At 40.8% G+C, this 21,765-nt stretch overlaps 1 protein-coding gene across 1 annotated transcript; it reads right to left on the minus strand.

Moving 5' to 3' along the window:
- On the minus strand, positions 1-9,381 carry TMED2 (transmembrane p24 trafficking protein 2). Its single transcript, XM_022597785.3, has 4 exons — positions 9,121-9,381; positions 7,478-7,670; positions 4,563-4,670; positions 1-1,529 (listed from the first exon to the last, which is right to left on the minus strand). Exons 1-4 carry the CDS (start codon positions 9,298-9,300, stop codon positions 1,405-1,407), a joined length of 606 nt encoding a protein of 201 aa, XP_022453493.1. The 5' UTR covers positions 9,301-9,381; the 3' UTR covers positions 1-1,404.
- Between the last annotated feature and the right edge of the window lie 12,384 nt (positions 9,382-21,765).

The following is a 21,765-nucleotide window of genomic DNA, read 5'->3' on the forward strand; positions in this document are numbered from 1 at the left end:
TGTTTTTAAAAAGAATTGTTTATTTACTGGACCTGGGGCAGATTAGATACACAACCAATTTTAAATGTACATCTTTTAACTCAATTTTGAAGTGTTTTCACACACACACGCACACAAATTGGCATGCAACAGTTGTCCTAAGGCAAAACACAGTCACCTTAAACTGTTGCAAGTATTTTCACCCAAGGTTGAAAAATTGTTTATCCTGAACATGAAAACCTGTAACAAATTTAAATTAATTATATAAAACTCGTTACTTGTAGTTTTCCCCTTGCAAAGATCCAAAACAAATGTACAAGTAATCAATATACATCAGTCACAACATAATCCTGGATCATCCCCACACCAAAACTAGATGCTCCTTTAATTTTAAACCCATCATCAGAGGCCAAGAGAAAGTCATTTCGTTTTATACAAAATTCACATGTGCCAAAAAAAGAAAGACCCTAGAAAAACAAACACCCTAGTACTGACAGTAATGCTCAGTACACTAATTAAACAGTGGCCAAAATGCCACTGATCAAAAATAAAATAGTGGCTGTATATCACTGCAAAGAAATCCAAGAGGCTTTTAACCCGTTGGCTTCAGAAATCCAGATTTTTCCAATTATGTGAATGCATACCTCCTCCGTGCCAAGAATAGAGAAAGTGGATGTGCCAGCATAGAAAGAAAAAGAACCACCGTTCACTGCAACACCCAGAGAATTGGCTTTAATAGAGACTTCTTACAAGGTTAGGCAGAAACCAAAAAATGGTTATTAGCTGCTTGTGTCAACAATTTTAAGTGGAGGTGATTGAGTTCTAAGCAAAGTAAAACTTTAAAGGGGAAAAAGGTTGTTGGTTTAAGTCTTATCTTTAAAGCAAAAACAAGACAGACAAAGTATAAAAGTACCAACCTGGTAGCATCCTCTAGTCACAGAGCTCTGCCATTAGGCTGGACAGAAAATGTCAAGATTCAGATTGTTGTTTCTGATAAGGACTCAACAACAAAATGAACCTTTAATGACTTGAACTGCAGGATAAGGGATCCCAAGAATGCAGTCATTTTTAGTAAAGTACTATCAGTAAAGTACTATCCTGAACAAACTGCATTTTACTATGAAAACAAAAGGAAAGAAGATATAATAAGGACTATACACCTAATTCCACTTACAGTGTTTGAGTTCTGGAAGGACCTGTATATGGAGAAAGAACTGAAATATGAAATCATGCCAATCACATGTCAAATTTTCACTATAACTTTCCTAAAAAAGTGTTTTCCCCCAATATCTATTAATCACAAAGAAACAGAAGCTGTGAATGTACAGTTTAGAAAATAAAAACATAGAAACTAATGACATTATTATGACCAAGATGTCTGGTAAACAGTGAATTATGAGTTTCAGATCATCAGGAAAAGGCTTTTTAAACAACCCTCCGGACTTCAAAAAATCTCTTCAGGTAGTAGATCTGTCCCAATGTCATGGCAACTAGAACAAGAGCTTCAAAGAAGGACCAAAGGACCACTCTGCTGTTTGTGTTGTCATTGACTGTTGAGGACAAACAAACAAACAAAATTTAACAAAAAGAAAGAAAGAAAAAAAAACAGCATAGGCATCATAAATTATCCCCTATCCTTAACTCCATGTGAGAGTAATACTTCACACAACACTCACAGTACTCTAAATACCTCTGTCTTTTGTCCCCAAGCAACTTAACGAACTTAGAAGCAGAGAACTTTAGATTTAGATGAGACCTTAAAGATTCATGGAGTTCAGTCAAGCCCAATCTGATTATGCATGAGAAAAGAGAGGACAAGTGACCTGCCTAAGGTCACAGTCTAGGGTTAAAACCCAATCCAACACATTAGAAAGTCCCTGCATTACAATCCTTTTTGCTGAATCAGAAAATTGACTTAAAAAAAAAAATCCAGAGATTATTTCAAGATCACAGAGTTAACCAAAAAGCACTACCTACCAAGTCAAAATGTGTCAGTCTAAGTGTCTTTCTCTTCAAGCATTTACCCAATAAATATTTACTGAGCACTATGTACAGTACTTAGCATCTGCTCTAGATGGTGAGGTTTCTCAGTTTCATGGACCAGTACTGGCAGCTACTACTAGACAAACTTGAACTAGTCTCATGATTTACCCCATTTTTAAGCTAAGAATTTGATCATCAAAGGAACAGCCGTGACTACATTATTTTATTCCACTCAATTTATATCACATTCTTTCCATTTCCTGATCAAATTCCTTAACTTTTTAAAAGCACTGGGTAGTTTCTGATTTTTCTGCAAATGGCCAATACTAAAAACAATAATAATGAGCAATACAGTAATATAGATGAAAAACTGTCCTATTTTTAGATGTATGTATACCATTTATTAAAAGATAAACTAGAATTGCAATAAATACTGGACTGATGATCACTCAAAAAGAAGTGAAAAGCAATTAAATGTTTCCAGAAAGATAACTTGTACTTATTCAAAAAAGTGGTTTTTTTCCCACAGTAAAAACAGACACATGCCCAAGAACATTAACTAGAACTCTAAAAACCACCAACACTTACATTTTAGTGCTAATTCCATGGCATGAAGTTTATTTCTGCTGCAAACTTAGTAACCAATTTCTAGCATAACTGAATGACTAGCATCTTAAAATTTTTGTCTAAAAGGGGGATGGCTGAGTAAACACTTCAAAATATTAAGCAACCACATAAAAAGAAGTATTTATCTCTCCCTTCACTTATAGAAAAATGCATCTTTAAGCTTAAATAGAACACACTGAAGCATACTAACATAGGAAAGTAACCATCTAGGAAAATGTGTGTATATAAGACGCTGTTCTCATGCCATTCACACATTAGCCTGATCTAAAAGCAACACAGAGCTATTACAATACCGTAGTGTAAAAAAAAGTCTCATTAGAGCCATCTCTGAGAAGCCAGTGTTATAGGAAGATGTACAAATAACAAACAACATTGTGGGAACTATTTGATTTGTGAAATTAAACTGAATGTCTAAAATTCTATTTTGTTTGTGAAACAAATACAAGAGTATCTCCATTCAAATTAACGACGAGAGAATAAGGTTGGATGTCCCCATAGACTGGAAGACTGGTGCTTCCTCTGGCTGCTGTGTTCCCAAGAACCTCCTATTTCCTTAAAGCCACCTGGCCTGAACTACTTAAACTACAAAGCAGTGAAAACTCTGAGTCCTCACGCTTTGTTCACTGCCCTTCTCATCCCAGAATGGGCTGGCCCCCACCTGGGAGCAAAATAACCAACAGGTGAGGGAGAGAAGGTAGGGATTCCAGAGGGTGAGGAGATCAAGAGTGCAGACAAGGAGAAGGAATCATGGAGGAAGAGGCAAGAGAGTATGCATAAAAGCCTTGGTCCATCTCAGGCCCCATTCCATCCCAAAAAAGGGAGAACAGAGGCACTTCTCCAGTCTGTTACATTTACTCATTATTCTACCAACGACAGGTGAAGTCTGCACTCTAGGTCTTAAAGGGGCCTTTCCATCAGCAGCAAGAATAGATGTAAGAGGGTGGGAAGAACAGAAATCACATCTTGAAGAAATTCAACCTGTTCTTATCTATTTGAGTCGCTCTTCTCTCCACTCCCTACCCCAACTTCAAAACAAAGATTCCAGGCATAAGCCACTTTGCATTTACAGACGAGCTTGCTCCCAGTGAGGTCTATCCCCAAGGACAACCTGGAGGATGAAGATACTGAATGGGTGTGGACCTAGATCTAAAATATGGTCATCTGGTCTGTGGGTCAATATGGTTATCTCTTAATTTTAAATGCAAAACCAACATAATTAATGCTACATCCTGGGCTAAAACAGGCTTTTGCAACCTAAGACGGGATTCCAATTATCAATGTTTCTGAAGACTAATACATTCTCAATTCCCAGTTTACAAACTTGGGAGCCCAAACTGATCTTCACCTGGTGAGTACCTCTATTCATGGTTTAATGCTTTCTATTTTAACTAGACTAAACATTAGGTTTTAGAAAAACAGCTAAGCCTCAGCATATAACATTTACCACACTGGCACAAAAGTTTCAGATGTGTGATTTAAAACCAATGCAATACCACAGGGAATTCTGTTCAATGTTATGTGGCAGCCTGGATGGGAGCGGAGTCTGGGGGAGAATGGATACATGTATATGTATGGCTGAGTCGCTTTGCTGTGCACCTGACACTATCACAACTTTGTTAATCGGCTATACTCCAATATAAAATAAAAAGTTAAAAAAAAAAAAGCAATATCCATTTTTCAGTGTTTTTCCCTTCTGCTTTACAAAAACCATTAGCTTACTCCCTAGCTTACCACACATTTTTTTAAACTCTTAAGGTTTGGTTCAGAATGAATGTCCCAATAATAAACTAGTCTAGTACAAAGCTCTACAAAGAAGTATGTATACTCAAAAAATATCTTTGCATAGATGTTTTTTTAAGTCAATATTTTAGTATGTTTATGTTTGCAAAATTTCCAAATGAGGAAAATACAAGCAAGCTCTTGGGTAATACACCATCACCAATTCACGGCCCCCAGTCAAATCATTAACTTACTTGCTCTGTGTATTCTCTCCCGAACTTCCATGTATTCCTGTTCATGCTTTACAGCTGTCATCGCCACTGCAAGCTCATTAATCATTTCTTCTAGCTTGTTCTGGTGAGCTACAAACGGATTTGAAAACAGATTAGCACATACTTGGCAATCTCTTTCTGAAAAACACTTATAAAGCAGTAAAAAAAAAAAAAAAAAAAAAAAGAACACCAAAAAATTCCTCCAGAGAAGGCATACAAAAGAAGCTATTTTTTAAAATGTTTTTAAATTTATTTATTTTATTTTATTTTTGGCTGCGTTGGGTCTTTGTTGCTGCGTGCGGGGTTTCTCTAGTTGCGGCGAACGGGGGCTACTCTTCGTTGCGGTGCATGGGCTTCTCATTGTGGTGGCCTCTCCTGTTGCGGAGCACGGGCTCTAGGTGCGCAGGCCTCAGCAGTCGTGGCACACGGACTCAGTAGTTGTGGCTCGCGGGCTCTACAGCAAAGGCTCAGTAGTTGTGGCGCACGGGCTTAACTGCTCCACGGCATGTGGGATCTTCCCAGATCAGGGCTCAAACCCGTGTCTCCTCCATTGGCGGGCAGATTCTTAACCACTGTGCCACCAGGGAAGCCCCAAAAGAAGCTATTTTTAAGAAATGGCTCAGACATCATTTTGGACCACTGATGACAATTTAATTCTCAACGCATTTTTTCAAGTTCATTCCCAGTAGAGAAACCCTTTTCAGAGTAGGAAACATACTATACAACGTTTACTAACTAAAGGACTACAACCCTAAGAAATGTCTTCCAAGGAATTCTTAACTTAAGTTCACTAAACTCACTGCTAACCATAGTGGAGAAAATAAAAAGACTGGCGGGGGGTGGGGGGATGGGGAGGAGGTGCCACAAAACATAAAATAAACAAAACCCTAATAATAATCCTATAAATAATGATATTTAAACTAAATCAAAATCTACTCTTAAAAAATCATATAACTCTAATGTTAATTTAGGAGTAGTATCAAAACTGACTTTTAATCTTTATGAAGCTGAGCAGAGAAAAACATGAAGATGTTCTGAGGAAAATCCACACCAATTCAACATTCTTCTATTACAGTCAAAGCAATAATTTCACTACAGTGGGAAACAGCAGGCACTGCAAGTGAAGAAACAAGCTCTCAGCCACGCAAGGTTTAAAAGCAGGTATTCTCTTTAGCAAGGTAAACTAACAGTTCTGAAACATAAGTGTATGCTTCTACGTAATGTTGTATTATGACAATGAACAAACAGGTATGAAAAAAATATACCACAAGGGAAGACTGCATCGGAGGGGTTTCTTCAGGACTGCCCAAGATTGGGCCTCATCTTGAATTCCAAATTGCCACAGATAATCCTACATTTCTTAAGAGAAACCAAGAGCCTCTACCATTTTAAGGTAGTTGGGCTGGAATCACAAATGATCTCTCACTAGCTTCATGTGAGAAGCCCATGCACTAGGTGGAACCTTTAGAGCAGGGTTTCTCAGGAGAAGCACTGTGGACATTCTGGACCACATAATTCTTTGTGGTGGGAAGCTGTCCGATGCATTGTACAACCACCAACCCAGCCATGAGAATCAAAAATGTTTCCAGATACTGCCGAATGTCCCCTGGGGGGCAAAAATCATCCTAACCTGAGAACCACTGCTTTACAGGAAAGCTTGATTTTATAGCTGCCATTCACTGATATAAACAAGCAAAAGTGAGAATTTTAAATATCATGTTAAAAGATTTAAGAAGAGTATTCACATTCATCAGCCAACATTTTCTGACTATTTAGAAAGGACTAATTTCCAGAAAATGAACACAGTCAAAGCCCTTCAAAACTCCTAATTCTCCTTGAGAATTAGCCAAGTCCTGAACTGCAAACGACCCTGGAAAGCAAGCACAGAAATTTCTTAGTAGTATGATTCTCTAAATTCTATAGATTTCAACACCTAAAAACAGCTCACCTTCTTTATGTAAGTACTCTACTAAGTGCTCACTATCTAGGGCAAATGATTATCACATTAATACTAGGAAGTACTATTAAAACTACTACTACTACTAGTTTCCAAAAATCCTGAAATGTACTGTGCCCAAAAAAAAAAAAAAAAAATCCTTACGTGCTGGTTCCTGGTAAGCAATTTATCCAGAAGAATCAATTTAGGGTTCACTGCTGGTCAGTTGAGGAATAAACATTAATCCAACTGCAACATATGTCTGACAAAGCTTTTGTCACCTTATCTAGACATGGCTCCTAGAACTGCATTTCACATCTAACCAAGTTTCAAATGACCTAACCTGTAACCAAATAGAAAACCACCAAAAAACAACCACTCCAAAACTCTAAATTAGCTGTAGGGTTTTTTTTTTAACTAAGAGAAAAAACACTCTCATGCTAACAAACTGAGGTTAGAAAGAAGGAAAGCAGAAATTAGACAGTAGCCAACAAAAATATGCAGAAAGACAGGATGCTGTCAAAAATCAATCCACATACCATCCCAGGTATCTCCACCACCTGAAGAAAAGTGTAAGATATAAACACACACATACAAAAAGTTTAGCTAAACTAGTCATGTATACAAATGAGCAACTAAAAATGTATATACCAGAATAAGCAAATTAACAGAACAAACAACCTAAGACACATGTAACCTACATGCTTACAAGGGCATAAGTGACTAAGCTGCCTGAAATGGCAACTGTAAAGAAGTAAAATATAAACATGAACCTCCAATAACTTCTTTTTGTTAATTAGGAGATTTCGATAAATAAAAAGTATATTTCACAAAAATTTGGTCATAAATACAGTCAGAGAACTTAAATAAGATATCAAACACTCCACTCAGGTGGATAAAACGTACAGAATTAATATTAACTCTTAGAATGTGTTATCAATCTTCTGAATGTTCATCTCACCTTCTGTTTCCATGTCTTGTCCTTTGGGGGCCTCCCCAATATCAATGGTGAACATCACTATCTTTGGAGTCATGGTGGACATCCTATTGCTAAAACAAAACTTATATGTTCCATCCATGTGAGCAGCAAATGTGTATTTCCCACTGGACTCCCGGTCTCCTTTATAAATTCCTTTATTATCAGGCCCTGTAATCTGGAAGCAGGAGAGAAACGCGTGAGATAGCTCAAAAGATTTAAGATCGTTAAGTGATGTCTGTTGGCAATAGAACATTCTCTAAGAAAATGTAACCTGCCGTTGGCTCCACTTCAGTTACTGACAGTAACCTCTTTGGGCTGCAGTTCTCCCATTTAAGAAACAAGGCTCTCTGAACACCTTTCAACTCTACATTTGTCTATGTGACAACATCTGTCTTATTTGTCCAACTTAAACGTAAACCCCTCAGAAACACACCTTACACTTGTCTTCAAGTGGCCCAACACCACCAACAAACAGGCAAATATGTAGCTGTTAATATCAAAACCAGAAAAAAAGAAACCTCTTTAAAACTAAGAATTTTGAGCAAGCTACACGTCTAGGTTTTCCTGATTGATCTGCCGGTAAAGGAATCTGCTTCATCTGAGATGCCTAAAGGCCTAAGGGAAAGGACTAGGTTGGAAATTGGGAGCCCCATGTTCTCATCCCAGTGTGTTACCCCACTGTTAGGCCTTGCTCAAGTCAGTTCCTCTTATGAAGCCCGTGCCACCTGTAAAACTTGCAGACTGAAATAGTTGATGTCTTAAGATCTTAGCTAATTTTAACAGTCATTCCTTCCATCATCTCCTTATTTCTGGACTTCACTTGTTTTGTGCGATTTATGGCCCACTCAGTTGATGGTCACTGTCAGATGGAAAATCCTTAGACCCAATTAATCATACTAACAGGTGAATTTAAATAGTAATTACATCTGGTTTCCTAAAAAGAAAGTCAGAGGCGAGTCATTCCCTGGACTTAAAAATAGACACAGGAGAAATTTTAGGGACTGCGTTTCTTAAAATAACTTTCCGTTTTCTCCAGATACTACGCTGCAGTCACTTCTAAACTGCATGACCCAACTCCACTCTCCTACTCATGAGATGGCTAAACGAGGTATCCGGAGGTTTGTGTAAGAACAAGTTAACTCGAGTGAAAAAAAATAAAGGCAAACACAACGTGAACGTCTGCCTAGCACTCCTCCATAGCTTCCGATTTACTTTTTCAGAAGTTTCCACGCCACGTCCCAACTTTAATTTGCTTTATGAAGGGAAGCAGCTGATGACCGGATCGAGACCTGCCACCAGCTAAACGCGACTGTGAAACGCCTCCTGGGCCCGGAGCTGACACGCGGCGCCTGGTCGACAAAGCTCGGCGAGAGGTTCCAAGGGGAACACGCCGTTCAAGCTGAGAATCCAAAGCAAGCACGCAACGGCTCCCTATCCCGAGCGGAGCCCGGAATCCGGGCGGGCGCGGGGAAAGGGACCGTTAGGGGGTCGCCGGGTGGCGGCTCGGGCCCCTCCCAGTACTCGGACAGCGGCCTCCGTGTCCCGCTCCCCCCGCGGGCCCCGGGTGCCGACAACCCCCGAGCGGCCGCGCGACCCCGCCTCGGCCGCGGGCAACGCGCCCGCACCTCCACGTCGATGTCCAGGAAGCCGCCCTCGGCCACCTCGAAGATGAGGCCCATCTTGGTGCCCGAGGTGACCCGCTCGAAGAAGCACTCCTCGGCATGCGCGTCGATGCTGACGAAGTAGCCCGAGGCCGTGGCCAGGAGGGCGGCCAGGAGCACCAGCAGCTCAGCAAGCGTCACCATGGTGGGGCTGGGGCCGAAGCCAGGACCGGGACTGCGGCCTCCAGAGCCGCCGTCGCCGCTGCCACCGCTGTCGTCTCAGCCGCCGCCACCTCCGCTCCGCCCCTTCCGGCTGCGCCACCCGAGGGGGCTGATGCGGGCGCCGTGGATTGGTGGGCGCCAGTTGCTGCCACGTAACGGACGCACGGCGGCCGCCGAGGGACAAGGCGGCTCTGCGCGGCTCGAGCCTGGACGGTGGCTCCGAAGGACCAGAAACCATCGTCCGTATCCCTATCCCCGTTCTCGTACAGCCTAAGTTTCCGTGAAGCACACTAGAAAGCGGTAGTATCAAGAAACCTCTTCCGCCCCATGCACGACGTTCTTAGGATTATCCATGAAGACGGCGAAAGATTTGGAGGCAGCAATAGGAGTGGAAGGAGGAATGGGGCTGAAGCCAAGGACTTGAGATTTTATGTTAGCCTCCCCTCACCTCGCAACAACCGACTGGGGAAGGATGGGGACAGGTATAGACTGGGAAGGGGCACGAGGAAACCTACCGCGATGTTGGAAATGTTTTATATCGCCACCTAAATGATGGGTACATGAGTGTTTACGTACGCTTTTTTTAAAACTCAGGAAGGTGTATACTTAACAGTAACGCTCCGTATTTTACTGTATGTATATAATACAACTACAAAAAAACAAAAAACAAAAAAACTTTACCTTGTCTACATCCTCCAAAATTAGAAGTCTCTCACCTCCCCAAAGTCTTGCTGACACCCCACACCCCTTTAGCTCTTGCCAGCTACTAAGACAATTTTTTTCCAGTCTTTGCCTCCTGGCATACTCCTACTCATCCCTCAAAACCCAACTCAGATGTCCTCTCCAGACCTCCTTCTGCCAAATACTAGACCCCTTCCTCTGTGTTTACAAGGCAGATTTGTGCCTACTGAGTTATCGTTATTTACCAGTCTGTGTCACTCTTGAGGCACTAGTCCTGGCATGTCTGTACTATGCTCTTAGGCTGTAGCATAGGGCCACAAAAAACCTCACTCATGACATGTTAGCTGACATATCAAGTTCACTGAACTGGCCTGAAGATGAGATATGGGTTGTTACTCCAGTGTTGCACATAGCTGTGTGACCTTAATTATGTTCCATCACCTCTCTGAACCTTAATTTCCCTATCTATAAAAAATGTGCCACCACATTCTTTGCTTATCTGGTAAAGTTATCATGAGGATCCGGTGACGCTATGTACATAGATGTGCTGTGCAAGTTTGAAGGATTATTTCTTCAAAGGCTATCAGGCAATAGGGGGCAGTAGTGGCCCAGTATCCAGTTTCCCACTCAGGTGTCAAGAAACAGGTGCAGCTTGGGTGATGGAAGGTTCCTGGCTGTGACAATGTGTTACTGAACTCAGAGTTCTAGTAATGGTCCCCTGATTCCCCACCTTGCAAAAGGCCCTGCTTTTCCTGGCAGGTCAGTTCCATAATGTTATCCTGGCAGCCTTCACTGGAGGGAGGCTCAGCCTAGAGCTTGCTTCTCCAGCCTCACCAGCCCATTTAGAAGCCACTATTTCCCTATAGTAAATCTCCTTCTGCTTGTACCTTAAGAGGTTTCCTATTAAAGTGAATTAAACTGACAAATATAGCCTTTTTTACTTCCCAAGCAACCCAACTCTGTAGAAAAGTACCAAGAACAATTCTGTTTTTATCTGGATGTTAAATGTTAATTTTCATTTTCAAACTGATTAAATAACATTCTAACTCCACTTGTCAGGGATTTAAAATGGGGACACTTAGCATCTCAGTGGACCACAGTGAATTGTATATTATGGGGGTTTTATTATGTAAGTCATGGGACCCAAATCCAAATGCCTTCAGGGATCAGGCAGTTTATATGAGATGGCATCAGCTTAAGGCAATAGGGAGTAGGGAGGAGTGTGGCAAACTGAAGCATAGATGCTGTATCTAAATACATTCAACTCCAATTTTTGAAAACATGGTGGTGGCCAAACCAAAGATGCAGCCAGAAGTCATCTATAAATTTATATGTTATATTATAAAAGTAATGGTGCTATCAAAAATTGGAAAAGAGACAAAAGTAACTCTAATCACAAAACTATAAAATCTATCAACTACATGGTATATTTTCTTCTTTGCCCAGGTTTTTCTTTTTAGCACCCTTGTCATAATTACTCATCAAGTATCTTTCAACAATATTTCAGGATCTGAAGACAAATTAATTCAAAGAACTACAGGCTCTCAGGATTTGTCAGGTCACCCGCAGAGTTGTTCAGCCATCACCACTGTCTAGTTCCAAAACATTTCATCACCCAAAAAGAAATGCTGACTTATTAGCAGTCATACCCCATTCCCCATACCGCCCCCCACCCCAGGCTGATCTACTTTCTGTCTCTGTGGGAGGAAATCATACAATATGTGGCCTTTTGTGACCAGCTTCTTTCACCCAGCATAATGTTTTCAAGGTTCATCCATGTTGTAGCCTGTGTCAGTATACCATTCCTTTCTATGGCAGAACAATACTGTATTATGTGGATAGACCATATTTTGTTTACCCATTCACCCATTGATGGACATTGGGTTGTTTCCACTTTTGGGCTATTATTAGGAAAGCTGCTATGAACATTCACGTACACATTCTTGTATGGACATAGAGTGGACAAGATAAATTATTTCTTCGTGGAATCAGAGGCTTGTGGCAGAGACTAGGAAGCCAGGTTAGAAAGTGATGAGGGATTTGTATCAGTTGCATAGTCAGTTCTCCAATGCTGACAAGTTTTAAAGAGAAGAACAAAGGCTGTTTCCACAGAAAGGCTAAATCAGCTTTCTCCTGTCTGGGCATTAACATTCCCCTTCCCTTCTGGTCCCACAGAAGTCTTTTTTAAAATTAGGAAAGAGTAAAGGAGACTGGAGAATTTTCTTTCATTTTTCTTTTCTTTTTTCAGTTTTTTTTTTTTCCACACTACATGGCGTGTGGGATCTTAGTTCCCCAACCAGGGATGGAACCCGTGCCCCTGCAGTGGAAGCACGGAGTCTTAACCACTGGCCCACCAGGAAAGTTCCTAATTTTCACTTTTAAAATGTCACTTTAGGGACTCCCCTGGTGGCGCTGTGGTTAAGAATCCGCCTGCCAATGCAGGGGACACAGGTTCAAGCCCTGGTCCGGGAAGATCCCACATGCCACGAAGCGACTATGCCCATGCGCCACAACTACTGAGGCTGCACTCTAGAGCCCACAAGCCACAACTACTGAGCCTGCACGCCACAACTACTGAAGCCCATGCGCCTAGAGCCTGTGCTCTGCAACAAGAGAAGGCACTGCAATGAGAAGGCTGCGCACCACAATGAAGAGTAGCCCCTGCTCGCGGCAACTAGAGAAAGCCCATGCGCTGCAACGAAAACACAACCAAAAATTTTTTTAAGTCACTTTATTAATAACAATATTGATATACAAAAATAATGAAAATTCAATACAAGTTTGACCACAACATCAGCACTTAATCAAATAAGCTGTTCTGGGGGACTCCGTGCTAGGCCTTTAATCTCAGACCCATCCCAGACCTCTCTGCTCACCTCTGCATCACAAGGAAATCTGTTTCCCAGGCTCCCTTTCACTCTGCTTCCTGGTAGGTTCAGCCGTTGCCAGGCACTGGCGGAAGATTAGAGGGCGGAGGAAGGAAGAAGCCAGAGCATTTGTCTCCCTCACTGCTTTGGGAAGCACCTCCGCTAGTGACTGCATGTTCAAGCCTCCAGCCCCTCTGAAGGTCCCGATTCCACTGGGTGGTCCTGGGTCCTGAGCTTTGACAGTCCTAATTCGTCCCTTCCTTTCTCTAATCCTAAATGGGTTGGTGTCTTTCTGCTTTTGTTAATCTGTGCACTGTCTCACCATCCTGTTGGGTTCCTCAGCTCTATCACTGCCTGTTATGATGGTTTCAAAATATATCCAGGAATTCCGTGATCCTCCGCCCTTCAAAAGGTGGAGCCTAGGGAATTCCCTGGCGGTCCAGTGGTTAGGGCTCTGCGCTTCCACTACAGGGGGCACGGGTTCGATCCCTGGTCGGAGAACTAAGATCCCACATGCTGCACGGCACAGGCAACATATATATATATATATATATATATATATATATATATATATATATATATATATATATTGGAGCCTAATTCCCCTCCCCTGGAATGGGAGGCAGAATTGACTTAGTGACTGACCTTTGCCTAAGAGAATGTGGAAGATGTCACAGTCTGTGACTTCCAAAGCTAGGTCACAAAAGGAACTGTTGTGCTTCTTCCTTGTTTTCTCTCTCTCTCTCTGTCTCTCTCTCTCTCTCTCGACTTTTTCTTTTTTTATTTTTTATGAATTTTTGAATTTTATTTTATTTTTATACAGCAGGTTCTTATTAGTTATCCGTTTTATACATATTCGTGTATATGTCAATCCCAATCTCCCAATTCATACCACCACCACCACCCACCACCCACCACTTTCCCCCCTTGGTGTCCACACATTTGTTCTCTACATCTGTGTCTCTATTTCTGCCCTGCAAACTGGTTCATCTGCAACATTTTTCTAGGCTCCACGTATATGTGTTAATATACGATATTTGTTTTTCTCTTTCTGACTTACTTCACTCTGTATGACAGTCTCTAGATTCATCCACGTATCAACAAATGACTCAATTTCGTTCCTTTTTATGGCTGAGTAATATTCCATTTTATATATGTACCACGACTTCTTTATCCATTCGTCTGTCGATGGGCATTTAGGTTGCTTCCATGTGCTGGCTAATGCAAGAGTGCTGCAATGAACATTGGGGTGCATGTGTCTTTCTGAATTATGGTTTTCTCTGCATATATGCCCAGTACTGGGATTGCTGGGTCATATGGTAATTCTACTTTTAGTTTTTGAAGGAACATCCATACTGTTCTCCATAGTGGCTGTATCAATTTACATTCCCACCAACAGTGCAAGAGGGTTCCCTTTTCTCCACACCCTCTCCAGCATTTGTCATTTGTAGATTTTCTGATGAAGCCCATTCTAACTGGTGTGAGGTGACACCTCATTGTAGTTTTGATTTGCATTTCTCTAATAATGAGTGATGTTGAGCAGCTTTTCATGTGCTTCTTGGCCATCTGTATGTCTTCTTTGGAGAAATGTCTATTTAGGTCTTCTGCCCATTTTTGGATTGGGTTGTTTGTTGTTTTAATATTGAACTGCATGTGCTGTTTATATATTTTGGAGATTAATCCTTTGTCCGTTGATTCATTTGCAAATATTTTCTCCCATTCTGAGGGTTGTGTTTTCATCTTGTTTGTAGTATCCTTTGCTGTGCAAAAGCTTTTAAGTTTCATTAGGTCCCATTTGTTTATTTTTGTTTTTATTGCCATTATTCTAGGAGGTGGATCAAAAAAGATCTTGCTGTGATTTATGTCAGAGTGTTCTTCCTATGTTTTCCTCTAAGAGTTTTATAGTGTCTGGTCTTACATTTAGGTCTCTAATCCATTTTGAGTTTATTTTTGTGTATGGTGTTAGGGAGTGTTCTAATTTCATTCTTTTACATGTAGCTGTCCAGTTTTCCCAGCACCACTTATGCAAGAGACTGTCTTTTCTCCATTGTATATCCTTGCCTCCTTTGTCATAAATTAGTTGACCATAGGTGCATGGGTTCATCTCTGGGCTTTCTATCCTGTTCCATTTATTTATATTTCTGTTTTTGTGCCAGTACCATATTGTCTTGATTACTGTAGCTTTGTAGTATAGTCTGAAGTCAGGGAGTCTGATTCCTCCAGCTCCATTTTTTTCCCTCAAGACTGCTTTGGCTATTTGGGGTCTTTTGTGTCTCCATACAAATTTTAAGATTTTTTGTTCTAGTTCTGTAAAAAATGTCACTGGTAATTTGATAGGGATTGCATTGAATCTGTAGATTGCTTTGGGTAGTATAGTCATTTTCACAGTATTGATTCTTCCAATCCAAGAACATGGTATATCTCTCCATCTGTTTGTATCATCTTTGATTTCTTTCATCAGTGTCTGATAGTTTTCTGAGTCCAGGTCTTTTATCTCCTTAGGTAGGTTTATTCCTAGGTATTTTATTCTCTTTGTTGCATTGGTGAATGGGATTGTTTCCTTAATTTCACTTTCTGATCTTTCGTTGTTAGTGTATAGGAATGCAAGAGATTTCTGTGCATTAATTTTGTATCCTGCAACTTTACCAAATTCAGTGATTAGCTCTAATAGTTTTCTGATGGCATCTTTAGGATTCTGTATGTATAGTATCATGTCATCTGCAAACAGCAAGTTTTACTTCTTCTTTTCCAATTTGTATTCCTTTTATTTCTTTTTCTTCTCTGATTGCCGAGGCTAGGACTTCCAAAGCTATGTTGAATAATAGCGATGAGAGTGGACATCCTTGTCTTGTTCCTCATGTTAGAGGAAATGCTTTCAGTTTTTCACCATTGAGAATGATGTTTGCTGTGGGTTTGTCATATATGGCCTTTATTATGTTGAGGTAGTTTCCCTCTATGCCCACTTTCTGGAGAGTTTTTATCATAAATGGGTGTTGAATTTTACCAAAAGCTTTTTCTGCATCTATTGAGATGATCATATGGTTTTTATTCTTCAATTTGTTAATATGGTGTATCACATTGATTGATTTGCATATATTGAAGAATCCTTGCATCCCTGGGGCAAAATCCCACTTGATCATGGTGTTTGATCCTTTTAATGTGTTGCTGGATTCTGTTTGCTAGTATTTTGTTGAGGATTTTTGCATCTATATTCATCAGTGATATTGGTCTGTAATTTTCTTTTTTTATAGTATCTTTGTCTGGTTTTGGTATCAGGGTGGTGGCCTTGTAGAATGAGTTTGGGAGTGTTCCTTCCTCTGCAATTTTTTGGAAGTGTTTGAGAAGGATGGGTGCTAGCTCTTCTCTAAATGTTTGATAGAATTCACCTATGAAGCCATCTGGTCCTGGACTTTTGTTTTTTGGAAGATTTTTTTTAAGCCATATTTTAAAAAATAAATTTATTTTATTTATTTATTTTTGGCTGCATTGGGTCTTTGTTGCTGCGCAGGGGCTTTTCTCTAGTTGTGGAGAGCAGGGGCTACTCTTCGTTGCAGTGCACAGGCTTCTCATTACAGTGTCTTCTCTTGTTGCAGAGCATGGGCTCTAGGCGCACGGGCTTCAGTAGTTGTGGCTCATGGGCTCTAGAGTTCAAGCTCAGTAGTTGTGGCGCACAGGCTTAGGTGCTCTGCGGCATGTGGGATCTTCCTGGACCAGGGCTCGAACCCGTGTCCCCTGCATTGGCAGGCGGATTCTTAACCACTGTGCCACCAGGGAAGCCCCTGGTGGAAGATTTTTAATTACAGTTTCAATTTCATTACTTGTGATTGGTCTGTTCATATTTTCTATTTCTTCCTGGTTCAGTCTTGGAAGGTTATACCTTTCTAAGAATTTGTCCATTTCTTCCAGGTTGTCCATTTTATTGGCATAAAGTTGCTGGTAGTAGTCTCTTAGGATGCTTTGTATCTCTGCGGTGTCTGTTGTAACTACTTTTTCGTTTCTTGTTTTATTGATTTGAGTCCTCTCCCTCTTCTTCTTGATGAGTCTGGCTAATGGTTTATCAATTCTGTTTATCTTCTCAAAGAACCAGCTTTTAGTTTTATTGATCTTTGCTATTGTTTTCTTTGTTTCTATTTCATTTATTTCTGCTCTGATCTTTATGATTTCTTTCCTTCTGCTAACTTTGGGTTTTGTTTGTTCTTCTTTCTCTAGTTCCTTTAGGTGTAAGGTTAGATTGTTTATTGGAGATTTTTCTTGTTTCTTGAGGTAGGTTTGTATTGCTATAAACTTCCCTCTTAGAACTGCTTTTGCTATATCCCATAGGTTTTGGATCATCGTGTTTTCATTGTAATTTGTCTCTAGGTATTTTCTGATTTCCTTTTTGATTTCTTCAGTGATCTCTTGGTTATTTAGTAACGTATTGTTTAGCCTCCATGTGTTTGTGTTTTTTACGTTTTTTCCCCTGTAATTCATTTCCAATCTCATAGCGTTGTGGTCGGAAAAGATGCTTGATATGATTTCAATTTTCTTAAATTTACCGAGGCTCGATTTGTGACCCAAGATGTGATCTATCCTGGAGAATGTTCTGTGTGCACTTGAGAAGAAAGTGTAATCTGCTGTTTTTGGATGGAATGTCCTATAAATATCAATTAAGTCTATCTGGTCTATTGTGTCATTTAAAGCTTGTGTTTCCTTATTAATTTTCTGTCTGGATGATCTGTCCATTGGTATAAGTGAGGTGTTAAAGTCCCCCACTATTGTGTGACTGTCGATTTCCTCTTTTATAGCTGTTAGCAGTTCTCTATGTATTGAGGTGCTCCTACATCGGGTGCATATGTATTTATAATTGTTATATCTTCTTCTTGGATTGATCCCTTGATCATTATGTAGTGTCCTTCCTTGTCTCTTGTAACATTCTTTATTTTAAGTCTATTTTATCTGATATGAGTATTGCTACTGCAGCTTTCTTTTGATTTCCATTTGCACGAAATATCTTTTTCCATCCCCTCATTTTCAGTCTGTATGTGTCCCTAGGTCTGAAGTGGGTCTCTTGTAGACAGCATATATATGGGTCTTGTTTTTGTATCCATTCAGCAGTCTATCTATGTCTTTTGGTCAGAGCATTTAATCCATTTACATTTAAGGTAGTTATCGATATGTATGTTCTTACTACCATTTTCTTAATTGTTTTGGGTTTCTTATTGTAGGTCTTTTCCTTCTCTTGTGTTTCCTGCCTAGAGAAGTTCCTTTAGCATTTGTTGTAGAGCTGGTTTGGTGGTGCTGATTTCTCTTAGTTTTTGCTTGTCTGTAAAGCTTTTGATTTCTCCATCAAGTCTGAATGAGATCCTTGCCGGGTAGAGTAATCTTGGTTGTAGGTTCTTCCCTTTCATCACTTTAAGTATATCATGTCACTCCCTTCTGGCTTGTAGAGTTTCTGCTGAGAAATCAGCTGTTAACCTTATGGAAGTTCCCTTGTATGTTATTTGTCATTTTTCCCTTGTTGCTTTCAATACTTTTTCTTTGTCTTTAATTTTTGTCAGTTTGATTACTATGTGTCTCAGCATGTTTCTCCTTGGGTTTATCCTGTATGGGACCCTCTGCATTTCCTGGACTTGGGTGGCTATTTTCTTTCCCATGTTAGGGAAGTTTTCGACTATAATCTCTTCAAATGTTTTCTCGGGTCCCTCCTCTCTCTCTTCTCCTTCTGGGACCCCTATAATGCGAATGTTGTTGCATTTAATGCTGTCCCAGAGGTCTCTTAGGCTGTCTTCATTTCTTTTCATTCTTTTTTCTTTATTCTGTTCCACAGCAGTGAATTCCACCATTCTGTCTTCCAGGTCACTTACCCGTTCTTCTGACTCAGTTATTCTGCTATTGATTCCTTCTAGTGTAGTTTTCATTTCAGTTATTGTATTGTTCATCTCTGTTTGTTTGTTCTTTAATTCTTCTAGGTCTTTGTTAAACATTTCTTGCATCTTCTCGATCTTTGCCTACTTTGCTTTTCCGAGGTCCTGGATCATCTTCACTATCATTATTCTGAATTCTTTTTCTGGAAGGTTGCCTATCTCCACTTCATTTAGTTGTTTTTCTGGGGTTTTATCATGGTCCTTCATCTGGTACAGAGTCCTCTGCCTTTTCATTTTGTCAATCTCTATGTGAATGTGGTTTTCCTTCCACAGGCTGCAGAATTGTAGTTCTTCTTGCTTTTGCTGTCTTCTTTCTTGTTCTCTTGACTCACTTCCTCTGGGGGAAGCCATCTACCATGTCATGAGGACACTCAAGCAGCTCTCGGAGATGCCCACACAGAGAGAAACTCAGGCCTCCCATCAACAGCAATGTGAGGGCACCATCATGGAGGTGGCTCCTCCAGACCCAGTTAACTCTTCAGATGCTGCAGTCCCTGCCAATATCTTGACTGCAATCTCCTAAGAGATCCTGTAACAGGACCACTCAGCCAAACTGCTCCCAAATTCCGGATCTACAGAAAGTATGAAAGATAATGATTATTATGAGCTTCCCTGGTGGCACAGTGGTTAAGAATCCGTCTGCCAATGCAAGGGACACAGGTTCAATCCCTGGTCCGGGAAGATCCCACATGCTGCAGAGCAGCTAAGCCCATGCACCACAACTACTGAGCCTGCGCTCTAGAGCCTGCAAGCCACAACTACTGAAGCCCACGTGCCTAGAGCCGGTGCTCGGCAACAAGAGAAGCCACAACAATGAGAAGCCCGTCCACTGCAACAAAGAGTAGCCTCTGCTCACCACAACTAGAGAAAGCCCGCGTGCAGCAACAAAGACCCAACACAGCCAAAAATAAATAAATAAAACAAATTTATTTATTTTTTGAAAAAGAAAGATAATGATTATTGTTGTTTTAAGCCACTTAGTTTTGGGGCAACTTGTTACACAGCAGTAGGTAACTTATTCATCTGTTTAACTGGTTTCCTACATTAAAACTTTCTGTTGGAAAGACCTCAAGTGAGTTCTATTTTCTGACTGATACAAACTCCTGTCCTGAATGGTGAACACAATGGCAAATTAACTTATGTAAAAATGAAAAGTCTAAATGTGAGGCTGTGGCTGAATGTGAAAGCTGGGTCACATGACCCTGGGCCCCTGTGATGGGTTCTGCATACACACAGGGAACAATACGTGGAAGTAATTAATTACAGGCTGAAGGGGGTAATCCAAGTAGAAAATGCTACAGAACAGAAGGGAGCCATTCTTTTTATTTTTTTTTCATGGTCATGCCACGTGGCATGTGGGATCCCAGCTCCCCAACCAGGGATTGAACCTGCACCCGCTGCATTGGAAGCAGAGTCTTAACCACTGTACTGCCAGGGAAGTCCCAGAAGGGGGCCATTCTTGATCCTAGGAGCCACTGGTGAGGATATTAGTGAAGGGAGAGGAACAATACTTGAAGATTTGGATAATTAAGTGAAAAGAAAAGGATAGTCCAGGTCATGAAGGTGAAATTGAAGTATTAAAAAGAAAGTTTTTAATATCAACTTTGTTAGATGGCTATTTTTCTACAGTGTGAGCAAGTACTATCAGCTTCCTGGTCCCAAACTAAATATTGATTTTTGCTTTGTCTGCTCAACATCCATTCTCCCCTCTGTAAGAGGATTCTCCTCCCTCCTATCTTATCCCATGCCACTCAGATGGACTGCCCCCAGCCTCTAGCACTAAGCCTGACCAATCAGCAACATCCACGTCCCTAAGTACAGTGATTGGTCCAGGGGGGGGCATATGTCCCAAGCCGAGCCAATGATACGCAATGGAAATCCACTGAATTTTCTGAGGTCACTGAACAGGTAGGATGTAATCCTAGAGGTCCTGAATGCCACCTTGGCCACCATGTGTCGAGAGCCTGCACGAGAGTGACATCAACATGGTGCAAACCTGGAGCTGAGGGGCAGAGAATAACAGAAGTCAGACGACGTAGCTGAGCCCCTGGATCCAGCTGTGCTTGAAGTCCACATGCTGGATTTCTTATTTATATAACTTTTTTTGCTTAAGCCAGTTTGAGCTGTGGAAGAGTTTTAACAAACTCTGGAAATCCAAAACAAGAGACATTACAGCTACAAAGACTTCCCCCATGTCTGTTTGGAGATGTTTGTGGTGAGCAGGCTCGATGCTATAAATGCTTTAAAATAATTTAGGTCAATTAATTGGTGGCATGGCTTAGAAATTTTGACAGCACATAAGTAGAGACTATGTTTTCAGAGACTAGGTCATGGGCTAGAAAGTACTAATCCCTTTAATTCTTAGCCCTGTCACTCACTCAAATGCTCACACTCAATTCCTTTCTGGGAGGGTCTTTAGTTTCCCATCTGTAAAATGGAGTAATATTTCCTCAGGAAGCCTGCTTGCCTTCTCCTTTCCCCAGACTGACCTGTTCTTACTTTGGGTTTCAATCCTGTGAATGACCCTATCATAGTCCTTACCTTGTCTTATTTTATTTTTTTATTATTCAGATATAATTTATATACCATATAATTCACCCATTTTAAAGTGTACAATTCAATGGTTTTAGTTATAGTCACAGAGCTGTGCAACCATTGCCACAATTAATTTTTTTTATTAGTTCTTAAAAATTATTGGTTCATATAGCTGAAAAGCCTAGAGGTAGCAAAAAATAAGGCACAGCTTGACCCAGCTGCTCAAATGACATCCCAGGATGTGGTTTGCTCTCCCATCTCTTAGCCCTGCTTTCCTCCCTGTTGACCTCTTACCCATACTGGCTCTCCCCAGATCATGGCAAGATGGCCACCAAGAGCCCCAGGCTTCCAGCCTATTTTCTCAGCAACCCAATAGGAAAAAACAACCAACCAAAACAAAAATTTGCCTTTTTCAAGAGGTCCAGTAAAAGTGTGATGGAATCTCATTGGACTGTCTGAAG

Source organism: Delphinapterus leucas, chromosome 14 (genome assembly GCF_059928025.1).
Source record: "Delphinapterus leucas isolate spDelLeu-1000000601 "Yukka" chromosome 14, BTC_Dleu_Yukka2, whole genome shotgun sequence".
NCBI classification, from domain to species: Eukaryota; Metazoa; Chordata; class Mammalia; order Artiodactyla; family Monodontidae; genus Delphinapterus; species Delphinapterus leucas.

Excerpts from the sequence above, each read along its gene's own strand:
- TMED2 (XM_022597785.3), bottom strand. The coding sequence starts at position 9,300 with ATGGTGACGCTTGCTGAGCTGCTGGTGCTCCTGGCCGCCCTCCTGGCC. Across the intron at positions 4,671-7,477 it reads ACAAGACATGGAAACAGAAG|CTCACCAGAACAAGCTAGAA; the intron begins GTGAGATGAACA and ends ATCCGTTTGTAG. Across the intron at positions 1,530-4,562 it reads GGAGAGAATACACAGAGCAA|TCAATGACAACACAAACAGC; the intron begins GTAAGTTAATGA and ends TGTCCTCAACAG.